The sequence below is a fragment of the Ictalurus furcatus genome, chromosome 8, assembly GCF_023375685.1.
Source record: "Ictalurus furcatus strain D&B chromosome 8, Billie_1.0, whole genome shotgun sequence".
Classification (NCBI taxonomy): domain Eukaryota; kingdom Metazoa; phylum Chordata; class Actinopteri; order Siluriformes; family Ictaluridae; genus Ictalurus; species Ictalurus furcatus.
In genome coordinates, this window is record NC_071262.1 from 1840062 (window position 1) to 1856419 (window position 16358).

General features: G+C 41.9%; 1 protein-coding gene across 2 annotated transcripts; it reads right to left on the reverse strand.

Annotated features, from left to right (window-relative positions):
* Positions 1-5467: 5467 nt before the first annotated feature.
* pcdh12 (protocadherin 12) lies at positions 5468-16358 on the reverse strand. Of its 2 annotated transcripts, none has more exons than XM_053631008.1 (4): positions 12917-16358; positions 11729-11817; positions 11034-11182; positions 5468-6105 (listed from the first exon to the last, which is right to left on the reverse strand). In XM_053631008.1, the coding sequence occupies exons 1-4, from the start codon at positions 15782-15784 to the stop codon at positions 5714-5716; spliced, it is 3498 nt and encodes a 1165-aa protein (XP_053486983.1). In that variant the 5' UTR covers positions 15785-16358; the 3' UTR covers positions 5468-5713. The 2 variants fall into 2 exon arrangements, with proteins under 2 accessions (XP_053486983.1, XP_053486982.1); XM_053631007.1 differs by having other exon boundaries at positions 11729-11820.

Genomic DNA, 16358 nt, shown 5'->3' on the forward strand with positions numbered 1-16358 from the left:
ACCACCACTCACCTTTCCGACAACCCTTTCAAACTTTATTTTATTTATTTTTTTTAAAAAAAATACAATTGGAAAATACAATAAATTGATAAATGTATAAGTTGAGTTGCAAGAACGCGAGTATAAACATAACGAGGCTGTAGTAGAGGAGATTTCCTGTTCGGCGTGATGACGTTTAATGTCCGCGACAACCCCTGTAGTACCATTTAACCACTTGTTAGCAACCGTCTTTTTCAAGACACGTAAAAGCTTTTTTAAATAATAATAATAAAAAAATCCTGCTCGGGTATTACTGAAGTATTTTATGGCATAGTATAAAACGTGAACGTATATTGAGCTTGTGTTAACCACAGACCTAATTTTAGGCATTTAACCAAAAAAAAAAAACCCCATTAAAAACCCCCATTGACTTCGGGATGATTGATGTCCAGTGCACAGGAAAAGATAACGAGAAGACAACTTTTGTTATGTCGAGATCACGAGAAAACAAATAATAATAATGCATGGCCGTTTAGGGCTTCCATAGTGTCTAAACACAAGCATGCAAATCCAAAACACAGGGCAGCTGGAAAGCAGCTCAAGCATGTGTATCAAAGTGCTATTTTGCTATTTTCTTTGAAGAAGAAGAAGAAGAAGAAGAAGAAGAAGAAGCAGGATGGATTGTCCTATGTCATTTAAACCACAGGTTTTCAAATCCATAGACTGAAATGGCCATTGCTAATACTGATTTTGTATTCCTGCCGCCATTTTTTAAATTAGTTTATCATTTCTCTTTCTGACCGAGGTGCTTTTACTGTAGGGGATGTGTATGGTACCGCTTTTGTCCGGGAAAATCATCAAAAATCCAGTCAGTACAGGCGAAACTGGTAGACGTGCAATGCCTTCCTCTGACCACTAGATGGCACTGGAGTGGTTGGTTTGTCTCTTCAGCATCTGTTTGTATCGCAGAGACCCAGCCATGGAAAAACAGTGGCTATTGATATAGTAAAGGACTAATAATGATTGGAAGCAGTATTTGCGTATTGTTTAAATGATGAAAGAAGTGACAGTTATTAAAATGATCCCTCATTAAAAAGACGGGGGCTTCAGGATATTTCACCTGCTTGCACTGAGATTTCTATCCTGCTACAGTAGCTCAGCTGTGAGCTTGATGGTGCTTAGTGGAATATACCTTGAAGTTTGTGTACCCCCCGGACCCACCACCCACGCCCCCGCGCCATTCATTGCCCACATTCCTTGTCCTGTCCAATCTGGCGACATAAATGTTGTCCAAGCTCACCTCAGAGTCTTGTACAGTCTCGTTCGGCCACGTTACGGCAATGACTCGGCCTTCCCTGAAGTTAGCTTAGAACCAACTTTTGGCCTGCAGCACAAACACCACGCCCTCTCCTGAAAGAGCCTGTAGTTTGTGGGTAGTTTAAAGATATTTTTCATTCTTGTGGCCCATGTTAATGGGTGTTTATCGAAATTTCTGTAAATGGGTGTTTAACTTTAACAAGTGGACTTCTCAGTTGCGGTGCCATTTCATGTCACAAAAGACCTTGTCCCCATTTACTCTGTCGAGAAACGAGGGTTCACTAAATTGTCCAAAAATGTTTGGTTTTTTTTTTAATCGTTTTTTAAAATATCCTTTATTTAAAAGAACCATTGTTTGCGGCATTTGCAGTAGACGGTGCTGTTACTATTTTTGCACATCTCTACATTTTCCAAAGTCCATTCTAATAATAAGAAACTTTGAAAAATGACCCAATTTATTTATAACTGCATTACGCAAGAACGATTAAAAATTTAAATCCTAATCGAGAATCAGCATACTACAGTGCATGAAACCACTTTTCAGGCAAAAAAAGAAAAAGAAAAAAAAGACCATAATAAAGGCTGCAAAAATAAGAAGCAAGTCCGAGAGTCAAAGTCTCCAGAAGAACCGTGGCTGGTTCTGCAAGATGCTCAGTAAAACTTACAGCTCATTTCCTTCTAAAACTACCCTAATTCTACATGAGACTACTACATTATTTCTACAATTTTTTTTTAAAGCAAAGTGTCATCACATCAGATATTGAGTTGGTTTAGTTTATTACTATTTAAAGCATGTTGTGGTTTTTTTTTTCTTGTAAGAAGAAAGATTTCATTTCATTATTTTCGAAGTCATCTTTACTTTACAGCATTTCTTTGCATGTGTCTAAGACGTTTGCACAATACTGTAGAAGTATATTTATACTGTACATACTTCAAACTCCTACATGCAGTATGTGAAAAATTTAAGAGACACACAAAACCATAACCAGAAAAAGACCAGCATGAAACATACCTGTGATGTGAACTTCCACAACGTTGAACTGGATGCCAAACCTTTAAAATATCAAATCACTTACGTCAATCACTCAAGAGCGACTTTAGTCCATTTATTTATTGCATGCGATACAGCAAGCAGATTTCAATCTGGCTCGCAAGTACAGAAATGTAAACGCACATGGTAAAAAAAAAATTATCAGGATATAATGCCAATACAATATATAAATATAGTATAATGCCTACAGTATACTCAGAAAAGAAAAAAAAAGAAAGAAACGTCCCTTTTTCAGGAGACTGTATTGTAAGGATAATTTTGTCAAATCCAAATAATCTTTACAGATCTTTATTGGAAAGGGTTTAAACAAAGTTTTTTTATGCGTGTTCAATGAACCGTAAAAAATTATTGCACATGCACCTGTGGAACAGTCCTTAAGACATGAACAGTTTACAGGCGCTAGGCGAGTAAGGTCTCAGTTACAATAACATAGGACACTAAAGAGACCTTTCTACTGACTCTGAAAAACACCCGAAGAAAGATGCCTAGGGTTCCTGCTGACCTGCGTGAACATGCCGTAGTCCTGCTGCAGGGAGGCTTGAGGACTGCAGATGTGTCCAGAGCAATAAACTGTAATGTCTGTAATGTAAGACGCCTAAGACGGTGCTACAGGGAGACAGGAAGGACAGCCGATCGTCCTCGCAGTGGAAAATTACATGTAAGCGTGAGTCCCTCCAGACGTGATCGAGAACTTGGTGGAAGACTGAGGGATCATCTCACAGCAAGAACTGACCAATCTGGTGCAGTCCATGAGGATGAGATGCACTGTAGGCCACCAGATACTAACTATTCCTTTTAATATCGACCCCCGCTTTGTTCAGGGACTCATTATTCCATTCCTGTTCGTCAAGCGTCTGTGAAACTTCTTCAGATTATGTCTCGGTTGTTGAATCTATTTATGTAAGAGGATGATGTTGCTGTTTTATTTGCCGAGCGTATAAAAGGAGCAGATGTAGAAGAGGTCTCGGACGCGTCCAAGTATAAATAATGCCAAGGTGTCTTTATTCTTCACAAACAAATCTGAATTGTATAAATTCCATAAGTTGCTCATAGGAGTTTACACGAATCTGGTTCCTCTCAAGGTTTCTTCCTCATGTCGTCTCGGTGAGATTCTCCTTGCCATGCTCGCATCTGGCTTGTTTATTTGGGCAGTTTATACATTTGACATTTATATTGAGAATTTCCGCAAAAAGCTGCTTCGTTGCAATGCGTCCCAGTTCAAACCGGCTACATCTTTATCGAGGTATGAAGAGGGTTTCGAAAGCCTACGGAAGCGAGTTCAGAAGTGCAGAAGGCTCAGCTGCTCAGCCACCTGGAACTGAAGGAGTGAGTGCCTTTATAAGCTGGAATGCAGAGTAGAGGAGTTGGCAGACGGCATGACCCAAATACAAGTGCATCAGGAATGGGACTCGGAGGACTTGGCAGTGACAATGCCAATTTGTTCACCATATTTCACTCAAAAAAGACCAACTTGTTTGTGAAAGAATCTAGCGTACTATTCCCACACGGTTGGAGCTCAACAACCACAACAGTGGGTGAGTGGAGCTACACAGGGTAGAGCTCGGCCATGTTGGTGCCATTGTGCAACCCAGAGCGCAGGAACTCAGGATGTGAACAAGCTTCCAGTGCAGACAAAGCCATCGCACTAGCAAGTGAGCAGTATAACAGTATATCGAGACTAATCACAGTCTTGCTGTTTAGAGTCACCACCAAATTTGTAGACATTTGTACATCTGAGTACATCAGTACCGGGTCACACAAATACATTGTGTGCCAACAGATTAAAGACGTGGTAGAGATCAACTGTCATTTGGACAAAAGCAAATCTCAAAAGAAATGCATGTCGTTACGACTTTACTCTTTTTAGTAGAACGTTACTGACTTGCTTGTAATGAGGGCACAGTGGCGTAGTGGGTAGTGTTGTTGGATCACAGCTCCAGGAGCCTTGGTTAGATGTCCACGTGGGTTTCCTCTAGGTTCTCTGGTTTCCTCCAAAAAACATGCCAGTAGGTGGATTGGTTACTCAAAATTGCCCCTTGGTGTGAATGTGTGCGCATGGTGCCCTGTGATGGATTGATGACCCCTCCGTAATGCATTCCTTCTTTGTGTCCAGTGTTCCTGTGATACAGTTTACCAGTCTCATGAGCACGACGCCATTTCTGTACCATACTGTACCACTAGGTGTGTGTGTGTGTGTGTGTGTGTGTGTGTGTGTGTGTGTGTTTTCTTTCCAAAATATTGGTTACAAACAGTAGCCACTATATACCCTTTGGATCTTTTTTTTCTCCCTAAGAACCGTATGCCTTATATTTGTATTTTCATTCACCGTCTGAGCCGTTTTATGGCCTTCGGCACATTTGAAAGACTTTCAAGAAATGTTTCGGTACTGTTTATTTCATTCAAAAAAGTATACAAGAAAAGTTTTCTATATACAAAGTGCTCTCAGTTATTCACATGTTTAAAAAAAACAAAAAAAAACATTAAAAAAACAAAAAGCCCCCCCAAAAAAACCATGCACGTGGAATTCCTAATAATGTGTATGGAAATGAAATCTATATCTAGTGTTCCAAGGTCAATAACTTTCAACCCCGACCGTGCGCTAGGTTTTGCGTCTCTGACGTTTTTGTTTCTTTTAGTTGTACTTTATTATGTTTGAAACGTGGAGGAAGGGGTCGCTATAAACGAGTCGCCGCAAATCGATAGCAACTAGATGCCTTTTGTGTGTGTGTGTGTGTGTGTGTGTGTGTGTGTGTGTGTGTGTGTGTTTGGGAAACCAAAAAAAAAAAAATGACATTAAGTCTGTCCGACGACTATTATTTCTGATCTTCAAAAATCCAAATACTGACTTTTTGCGTAGTATATTATTTACAAAGGAGAAACAGGAAGCAATAATCAGGAGTTTATCTACGGCAGAGGAAGCGGGACTGCTCATAGTCCATTGTGGTAGAACATTTCACACATTCCTCCTCAGAGACAGGATTTGTTCTGTTGGTGTTTAGTCTTAAAAGAAGACAAAGAGTTGTTTCCTTCTCTAAACCCATACAAAGCCATAGGTCTCATAAACTACTTTGTGAGGAAAGCACCAGTAATTCAGTTTACAGCCTGAAGCAGAGGGGGGGGGGGGGGGGGGGGGGGACTGCCTCCTTGTCTCATTATCACAGTTTCAGTCTGATGTAAAACAGTACATGAACGTGTTTCGGCCAGGGAATATGAAACAGAATCTTTGTGTTTTGCCTTAGCTGGCCTGTCCCAGACAGACCTCCCCGAGAGACAGGTGACGATATGTCGACGTTGCTTAAAACCGACAGCAGTTTGAGACAGAAGGGAAGGGTAAGTGTTCGCATTGGTTCACGTGGCACGTGAACATCAGTAACGGTTTGGAGTGGCGCAACGTATTATGGGAGATTTTTCGTTCGGGCCTTGCTGACCGTCGAGGCCGAGGGAGCGGCGATAAGCCGCAGAAAGTCTGTAGAGAATGTCTGACCGTGGCTGAGCGTCAGCCTTCTGCGTCATTAGCATCTCAAACAGCGTGCTTACTTCCGAAAGCAGGGTTTCACCTCCTAAAGACCCAGTGTTCTCTGGGGCCTTACCAAAGGTGGAGAAGGATGCGGAGTCATTCGGGCTACCTAAAGTGGAGCTCTGATCTTCTGAGGGTGGTAGCCCATCGGGGACATAAAGGTTGTCGTGGTAGTCGCTGGTCAGAGGAAGGGACAGCCGAGCCATCCACGCCGGGTCAGGGATGTCCGAGAACACGTCGTCTGGAGAAGAGAGAGAGAAACGTGCTTTAGACTTTAGACTGAAATCTCAGACTTGCTTTTTCGCTGTGGTTGAACATGTTTGAGGTTAAAACTATATCACCGTGGAACCGCTTGTGGAGTGTGTGCGCTTCCACTTCAATGCCTACAGTATATGTGGATTAGGAAACGTTTTAAAGACGCAAATACAATGGATACAAACCTTCATGCTCTTCCGGCCTTGAAAAACAACATGAAGGAATAACAGGATGGGAGGAAACGAAGAGGGGCGGCATTTATCTTTATTTAGTCAGCCACTGATTCCCTTGCATTAGTGTTACAATTCTGAGAGAATGTTCACGGTTGGGACGTCAAAAAAAAAAAAAAAAGCCGCAATAAAGAACCGGTTTCCTGTGTCTTTTTTTAAAAGGTCTATATTTTATCCTTATCCGTCGGAGGACACATAAAACCGCTAACAAGACGCAGACTGCAGGGGTCCTCGTGTTGGCCGACCGAGCTCTAATTGGTCAGTAAATTACTGGAATAAACAAACAGAGAAACAGCGACGGGTTACTTTCGGCAAGCTGTGTTTTGACCTTGCTTTCAGAGAAGACAGCTGGATTTCGCTAGCCTGTTTCCTCTCTGCTGGACTAATGAGGACCATGACCCCTAAGGACACCTACAGCCTTAAAAACGTAGCTAATATAATCACTACCAGCTTTTTTCAAACCTCTCTCTCTCTCACACACACACACACACACAGATCCGAGAATGTATTTCTGTGCAGCCTGAAATACCTCCCTGTGCATTTCCTGTTCATATCATTCCAAACTGCATCAACAAACAATCCCAAAGCATCCTGTACACGTTTCACATTACATGAATGAAGCAAGCTATTTTTCTTTAAGCTTGCCATAGCCTGTTTATTTTAGTTTTCGCTCCTGTCATGTGTTTTTGAATAGGAGGAAGAGCAAGGTTCCTGTGGTCCTCAACCACACGTGAATCATCAAACGTCCAATCAGCAAAGCATGCAGCTGGTGTGAATCTCAAACGACCAGCTTTCATCTGCTGCTCTAGTTTTTTATTTCTTTTCTTAATATATATATATATTTTCCCTAGAGGGACCTCAAAAACGAGAGCAGTATCAGAAGCCCCCAGATTAAAGCGAGTTGAGAAACAAAAGCACCACGCTTGACTTTCCGTAAGAGCTGCTGCTGGTGGCATGGTGTGTTTGTGTGCGTAACTGCTCAGACATGGTAGGCCATGATCAAACAAACCCACATGGACCACATCAATGCCCACGCTCACAACCTCTAACCACACGCACTCCCTCACATCACTCGAGGAGAACCAGCTCTCTTCTTCTGCTTTGTTCTTCCTCGCTTATTAACACACACACACACACACACACGGACTCGAACGCTGCTGCTCGTTCCCTAAATCCTTTTTATAAACAAGCATCTAATGCTTTCTCTCGATCACTCTTTCTCTGCTTGTTAAAAATAATTACAGGGGGAAACTGTAGGGATCGCATTAATCTCTCAAAACCCAATTATACGCTGATTCAAACCAGACACCGCTCTTAAATCACCTACAAAGCCTGACCGCAGCCAAACGACCACCGCACCACGAGGCTTCCGGTTCCAGGAGTCTGTGTAACACTTGCTTACAATCAAACTCACATGTTAACGTATCAACAAGCAGGGTAGACTTTGGTGGGGCAGGACAACATTAATAACAACGTAGTCTCAAAAGAAATTTAGCTTTTGGCTCGAAGTCACACTCGACTTATGTTATAGGCTACTATCGAGAGAATTTTAGAGTAATAGGCGGTTAACGAGTCAACAATGGGTGTGGCCCCCAGTACTAACAAAAAAAAAGTCTTCCAGTAGACAAATTTTTCCAATCACGGCTTTATCGGATTTAATCAGATCTTATGATTTTATAAGCAATTGATGCAATTTTCATGCACTCTCGTTCCTGATAATTGCACTCTAAAGACACAACACCGCTAGTTACGTAGCTGGCTAGATAAGTTAATCTAGATTAAACTTGTCGATCACTACGAGCTAACTAAATGCAGTCGCTCCAGGATTTTTGCGATGGAAGACAGAAATGAACGCAACATCAAGGAAACGCCGGAATATTCAGAGGAGCGTGCAATTTTTCTAAAATGACCCCAGATTTTTATCGTGTGACGTCATCGCAACGCGCGTTCTGTCAAAGCCCCCTTCGATTCAAGTCGGGTACAGCTAAAAGATCTCGTTTACCAACAAACCTCACTGTCGCCGATTCAAGTACTTTTACGCAACAGCATCAACAACAACAACAACAAAAAAAAAGTACAGAGAAACGCCGCAAATTTTGAAAAAAGCCGCAGTAAAACCAAGCATTTTTGGAAGGAACAATCACAACAACGTTGAAGTGGATTTTTACAAAAATCGACTGTTGGATACAACAGGTATCACAGGTGCCCCTCCCCCACTCGTACACAAAACATTCATAGAGTGAGCATAGCATAGGGTTCCTGTCCTAATGTTAGCGCTTGTTGCAATTCCCGTTTTCGACCACCAGGTGCGCAAACGACGGCGCTAAATGGGGCAGAAGAATTACACAACATCTAAAGAACGTTTTTAAAAATCATTGTTCACTCAAAAGATGCAGTTAGTATTTCAACGCAGTTCAAAACGTACGGAGTTGACAGTGAGAACGTTACGAAACTTAGCATTTGTTGGATTGCTGATATACTGTACTTGGTCGCCCACCTACCCCTACGGACGATCCGCCACTGAGAGGGTGGATAAATCGTATTTAAGCCTTTAAACTCTACAGACCAGTTAGTTTCACTGGAACTATTAAATAATACATATTACAGCCTGAATAAATAAGGAATAAACCCCGGCCCTGATTTATACAAAGCTCTGACACTAGAGAGTCCTTCTACAACTGCTAAATAAACATCGCCTTTCAGAAAATTTCACCATCGCTTCGTTATATACGCATTCTCAACCTGTGATAAAGTCTATGTCTATATTATATCATCGTATCCCTTTTTACTCTCACCTTTTTAGTGTGAAAGAGAGTGAGGAATAAAAAAGCTTGAGGGGAGATAGAGACACCACAGACTGACTGTGTTCAAAGCCATGTGAAAACAGATACTTGCATTTTCTCACACACACACACACACACACACACACACACACAGATATATATATATATATATAAATCCATATTGTATCACACACAGTGCCCTTTTGCTCCCCGTTCTATTGTGTCTGAACATGTAACAAGAACTCTTAGGATAAGAGTAGCCTTAGGACAAAGAAGCTATGACTTCTGAGCGCTCTACACGAAACATTCTTTAAAGACGAGAGTCACTGTCACTGTTAATCATCGTGAGTAAACCCTGTTAACAGATGATACCCTTGAGGAAGGCTGACTCAACTCTGCTACACAAACACACACACATACACACACACCTTTCTGAGATTACATATCTATAACCATCAGACGGCTTTCAAAAAGCATCAGATAAGGACCTTTTGCCCTAACCTAAAGGCATTTAAAGTCTGGCAAGTGAAAAAAAACAAGCCATGAGCCTTTGATTCGAAGGATCTGAGGCAGTAGTATAGTCAGAATGTGACGAACGTCAGAACAATACATGGAAGGAAGCCCATACCAGCATTTACTAACACTCTATACAAAGGCCTATTAAAAACAAACAGTCCACCTACTGCTTACATTATATATGTATACACAGTACACAGGAAAATATATTTATTTAGCACAGAAATGGTATGAAAATGTTAGGACAAGGGTATTTGAATGGATAAATATTGTACATATAGTAGCTACTATTCTATAGATATCCTTTATGGCAAAGGATCCTAAGATAACATAACATAACATAACATAACATAACATAACATCAGCCAGATGTTTAAATAAAGTACTATGAAGCCTTAAAGTAATACAGTGTTAAAGATCTGCATGAAATTTCCAACGTTTAAACGTTATTACTTTTCGATATGAAGTCAAGACTTTATCGGACCTAACGTAGAGCGAAATCTAAAATGTAATGAAAAATGTATACGAGGGCGTGTAAGTGTTTCCTTATCATCCGATAAGTAAGTAATATCGTCGTCAGTTTCCTGCTTGAGATGTTTGTTGGCATTGCGAGCTGATTATGAACTCTTCTATTAATCCACGCTTTGATAACGCGCACTTAAAGCCAGACGAGTGTTTTGTTTCATCAGGTTCGACCTGACATTTGGGGAATCTGAGCTGAAAGCTAGCTGGTTTCATTTCTCAGCTCGGTTAATTGTGCTTTAGGGAGTGAACCTTCACTCAGGTTGCAGAATTACAGGGTTTTGGTTGAAGTATAAGTCTAGGATAAGTAACCTCAAAGCTTGTAGGACAGTAGGTCTTGATCCAAGCCCTGGAGGACCTCTACTATCTGATTTCCCTGCCTCAACAACACCTGAATCAATACATGACAGGCTGATAATTAGCTGACGAGTTGAGCAGGCTTGTTAGAACAGAAATAAAACAATAAATACTCAGAGTGCACAAAAATCCAAGCACCGATTGAGAACCACAGCTATACAGCATCACCGGTGAATAAAAACAGTGTGAAATTTCATTCTCTTAAATGTTAGTCATGTGTAAATGAAATGTCATGGCAATAACTCCGTTTTTGGCTAAATGCCATGACATGTTTCACTTGCATGTGGAGTAATGTGTCAGTTTGAACTTTACGCAGTTCAAAAGTCATGTAATCACACACCATAGCAAATGAATAACATAGCATATGGTAGAAATTAGGATTTCAGAGAATCTATGGTTCAGCCTTTCTCTAACCCTCATATTTATTCAATATTTATTCGCCGAAACCAAACGCTGACCCAAACATGTTATCATAACTCTGAGAATAAAGCATTAAAGACTCGAACCGTGGTTGCTGAGCAGGTTGGTGAGGCCCTCATCCAGTAAGGGGTCGACGGGGGAGTCTCTGCCTGCCTCCCAGTCTACGTCTCCGGGCTCACTTTCCCCGTGCCCGCTGTCTTTAGTACTCAGCCAATCAGCATCCTGTGCTCCAGACCTTGTGTCCAGTGAAAGAGGAGAGAGCAAAACAAAGGCTCATTTTCTGACACATTCAATATTGTTTGCTCACAGAGATTTGGGGCTAGTATTTACTTACTTTTTTGGGGGGGGCATCCCCCAAAAAAAGACCGTTCCCTTTTTGAGATAGCATTTATTTAATTTGTTGTAATGGAGTCAAATGAAAGCCACAAACTGGCTGTAGGATGAATGGTGAGGTGACTGTATCTTTTACTGACACTGTCGTGTTAGTCATATGAGTGAGACATGCACTGTGTCCTGCTCTAGCTTGCTTTAGGTATCACTCCGGTGCCAAGGTGGCTACTGAGGGCAATGAGACACCATTTTCTGGAATTCACCGTGTGGTACCTTGTTTACGAGTCAGCCACCTGCTCCATTGTTCCTCCGTTCTATGCTTCACAAACAAATTAAATGTCTATGCTGTCTTTTTTGGACATGTATGTTTCTATCTTTCACTACAAAGATTATAATCAATAGAGGAACAACAAAAAAATAAAACTTAATACACAGAAATGAAAGGGCTTACCGGCCACCTCTGTGGGAATATTTGTTGCCACGGAAATTTGGTCGAGGCTGAAACTGGCCTTGATGCAGCAGAGACAACAGCTGAGACACCTGCTGTGGAATAATAAGAAGAAGAAGTAATGAAATCTTACTATTACAAATGGTTAATTATGACTCTTTCAGAATTGACATTTCAGTTTCATTAAAAGTCACATTTTAGTGTATAAAGTACTATTACACCTGGCACCTGCTACTGAAAAATAAACGTACCGTGCAGTTTCATACCATTTCCCATTTCACTAAAACCTGATTTATATTTTTGGTCTTTGTTAGGGGGCGGATGCAGCCAGAGATGAAGAAGGTGGAGGAAACACAGGTTACTGAGTAAGAAAAAAAGTCAGATGGAGGGCAGAGAGAGAGTTGAGGCCGGGTGAGTGAGCCAGGAAACCATTCCTACACAGGGCCTATTCTTCTTCAAGCTGCATCCTGCCAGGATACACCTTAGGAACCCAGTCTCTGCCACAGGGTCATTTACCCCAGAATGTTTCAGCTCCATTTCCCCTACTTAAATCTTTCCTTTAGTCAAACTGCCTACTAGGCCAAGTAGGCGAAGCAGGGTGGATAGAGAGGGAAAGACGGATAGGGGTGGGGGATGCAAGTTCAGCATTTTTCAACATCTTGCTGCCTTTGCTGTTCGTTTGAGGGATTCTTATAGATACAAGTTCAAAAGTATCAGGTTTTACCATCTGCCTGAAGCCTATGTTTTGTACATCAAACACAAGACTGTATTATGTATATTTTATAAGGTGGACATACAGTATCTGGTTTTAGACTAAGTACATTTCCATGCTCAGCAGACAGACCTTGAGTTAATCTGTGTTTTTCTTTCATTCAAAAAGTTTGCCATGTGATATTGAAGGTTGTTCAATTTCTCCTGAGGCACAAGGGTGTAGGTTACAATGTCTGAGACATGCCTGAATAAACTCAATGCCTTAGTACCCAATATCATCTGTCAGTTGTCCCCTCGGGCCACCAATACATAGACTAGACCCCGATTCACACAGACAGCTCTAATGCGTGGCAAAACACATGAATTGACTCTCATAACTTTGATATGCATGAAACGCAAATAAGTTTCTTTATAAATGATATATAGTATGTTATATATATATATATATATATATATTTTTTTTTTACATTGCTCTCTTACCTGCACCTCAGGTGAAGCTGAAGATAGCTCAAGTGAGTTTTCTCCGAGAGCAGCCATGGATAAGCGCACCAAATTTCTCAGTATTTGTCTGTGGTCTTGTTCCTCAAGCCTTCCATTTCTTTCGGAGTTTTTCATCCTCCTCAATGTGGTCTGTGTGAAAGGACCGGAGACAACAGCTTGGGTGTCAGTCGGTGTATTTACTTCTTCAGGCTTTTGGCGTCTCAGAGTGTTGGTCTGTGAGTGCAAGGATGAGGAGGAGGAAGGGTTTCGTGCCTTGCGCAGGGTTCGGTAGGGTGTCGTAGGGGTATGCGGGCATTCTATGCTCCCAGGTTTCCTGAGTGTCTTGCTCTGAGTGAATGGAAGGGTGCCATTATTTTCAGAGTAAGCCTGACTTTGTACCAGGTGAGCAAGCGTTGGGGAAAGACTGAGCTGGCCTTCTGGGTGAGCTGCTTCTGGCAGAGGAGAACCAGATGAGAGTGGCTGGGATTCCTCTTCAGGCGGGTCATCTTTTCGACCCCTTAGGACAGGAACCAGATGTATATCTGTTTTCTGAATGTTTTTCTGTGGTCTGCGAGGGTGACTAGTGTAGGTAGATTCAGCTTGTCTGCAGTTGTAAGCGCGAGTGTCTCGTTTTTCTGGGCGACAGAATGTGGTAACCAAAGCAACAGCTAGCAGCAAAAGCAAGCAGGTTCCCCCAATGCAGATAGCTAAAAGCATTGTGAAGCTGAACTGAGCCTGTTGTCCAGGAGCAGAGTTCTTAAGGTGGTCACGAAGATTGATGAATGTTACCTGCAGGGTTGTCTGTGTGACAAGTGGGGGTGTTCCCATGTCTGACACGGCAATGACCACTTTAAAAGCTTTGCCAATCAATTCTGTAGCATTGGTGGTGTTCACATATAATTGACCTGTGGTTTCGTCTAACCAGAACAGCCTGGAGGGGTTCCCTTCTATAATTTTAAATTGGAGTTTTCCACTGAGACCAGAGTCAGAGTCACTTGCTAATATGGTTGTGGCCAAAAAACCTTCAAGCATGTATTGGGAAGAATGATTGTTCAATGGATGTATGGTTCCATGAACTTTGTCCTTCAGTTCTGTCACAATCTCCCCCTTTTCTTCATTAACTGGAACACTCACTACTGCAATACCTTTCTTGGGAAGCGGTTCTCTGATGATGGGATAGTTGTCATTAACATCCTCAATCATAATAAGCACAGTAGCACTGCTGGTCATTGGAGGGTAGCCATGATCTACTGCTTCCACAATAAAGGAGTATGTTGGTGATTCCTCATAGTCTAATGACTGCTGAGCAATAACAGCCCCACTGGTTGGGTGGACTGAGAAGGAAGAAGTTGGTGTCCCAAGTTCGTTTGACTCTCTAATTGAGTATGACACCCGTCCACTAAGATCCAAGTCGACATCATGGGCTTCCAAAGTCAAGACATGAAATCCAGGTGCATTATTCTCATGGAAGACACCAGTGTAGAGAATTTTGGAAAATATCGGTGCATTGTCGTTTTCATCCAGGACATGGACAGTCAGATACCTGACACAAGACAGAGAAGGAACCCCACTGTCCTGAGCGAGAAGAGTAATATTATACTCCATTTGTTGCTCCCGATCTAAGCTACCATAAGTAACAATTATGTAGTTGTCGCCATGGATTTGCTTGAGACGGAATGGGCCTGATCCTTGCTGTATCTGGACTTTCACTTCCCCATTTGGACCTGAATCAGCATCAGACACCATCACAAGAGCCAGAAAGGTCTCATTTGATGCCCCTTCTGACACAGTTGCCACAGGGGAATCTGGTGGAGTCCATGTAATGTGTATCCGAGGTGCATTGTCGTTGACATCTTGAACCCTTACTTGCATCTTGCAGTGGGATGGGATAGCATTGTGACCGCGATCCTTTGCTTGTACGTCTACTTCATAGGCTCTTTTTTCTTCAAAGTCTAAAAGACCTTGTAAAACTACAGCACCTGTTTGAGGATCAACACTAAAAAGTCTCTGCACATCTAATGGGGCATGCTTACTGAGTGAGTACACAACCTCTCCATTAGCACCCTGGTCAGGATCTGTAGCATGAAGGTTGATGACTACTGTGCCTTGGACTGTGTCTTCAGGAAGCTCAACTATTGGAGCACTCTTCTCAAACTCTGGACTGTTGTCATTGGAGTCCAAAACTATGACTTTGACTTTGGTGGTGCCAGACCTGGGTGGGTTCCCTTTATCCCAAGCCAATAATGTTAATTCAAAGGATGATTCCCTCTCCCGGTCCAGTTCTTTAATAACCACCAATTCTGGCTGTTTGGCACCTCCAGAGGGACGGACATCCAGAGCAAAGTGATGGCTTGGAGAAAGAGAGTAGGTCTGCAGGCCATTGGAACCTGCATCTGGATCCTCAGCACGGTCCAATGGGATACGCATCCTCAGACCTACTGTTTCTGAGATCTCCACCTCCTGCACTGGGTTAGGAAAGCTAGGACTGTGGTCATTCAGATCCATCACCTCCACTCTAACACGCAGGAAGTGCACCGCTCCACCTTTCCTATAAAGAACACTAAAGGCCAGCTCACACTGGTCAGCTCCACGACACAACTCCTCCCGGTCCAGCTGGCCCAGTGTTGACACCACCCCGTCTCTTTTGGCCACTGTGAATGGTAGGGTCTGACCATGCTCCACAATCCGGAAGTCCTCCAATGATCCAGTCTCTCCTTTCTGACGTAGGTTGTCCAACAGGCGACCCACCCTTGTGCCTGCTGGCTGTTCCTCCTTGACATTATACTGGATAACGATGTGAGCGTTGTCAAGATACTGACCCTCGCAGAAATTTAAACCGGCCACAAACAGAAGCCAAAACTGAAGCATGGCTGTGTGAGAGCTTTGTAATTGCTAGTCCTTAGATAAGCATTCCAAGATGCGAAAGGAAATACTCAGAAATTCAGCTTAACAACACCAATAAGCCATTCTATTTGTTACACTTTTATACAGTATGTGTTATCTATCTTGAACCGTCTGTCTAGTTCTGTAGGTCTCAAGCTACCACACTACATTTACAAAGACATAGAAAGATAAATGACTACATTAAATCTAACATATGTTCGAAATTATATATCATTTAAAATAAATGATCAATTGTAGCATTTCTGATTATTATGAACAGCAAGTGTGAAATTACTATGCAGAATTGATTTCAAATCATGACTAAAAATATATATATTTTAAATGGAGTTTCCTCTCCATTTCTATCATAAGTTATGAATAATTGCTAAAAGAAATATATTGTTTGAGTATTCTGTCAATATCTACCAGAAAAATTCAGATACATTAGTTGTTTTTTTTTTTGTTTGTTTGTTTTTTTAAAAAAATTATCAGCTATCTAACAGCTTCTCTCTGTCAAGCAGAGCTATCCAAAAGCATTACTCACTCACACACAGATCCT

What these genes read in the sequence shown, in the direction of transcription:
- pcdh12 (XM_053631007.1), bottom strand. Translation starts at nt 15,784, where the DNA reads ATGCTTCAGTTTTGGCTTCTGTTTGTGGCCGGTTTAAATTTCTGCGAG. An exon ending in CAGCTTCACCTGAGGTGCAG is followed by an intron (nt 11,821 to 12,916) that starts GTAAGAGAGCAA and finishes ATTATTCCACAG; the next exon opens with CAGGTGTCTCAGCTGTTGTC. An exon ending in TATTCCCACAGAGGTGGCCG is followed by an intron (nt 11,183 to 11,728) that starts GTAAGCCCTTTC and finishes ACTGGACACAAG; the next exon opens with GTCTGGAGCACAGGATGCTG.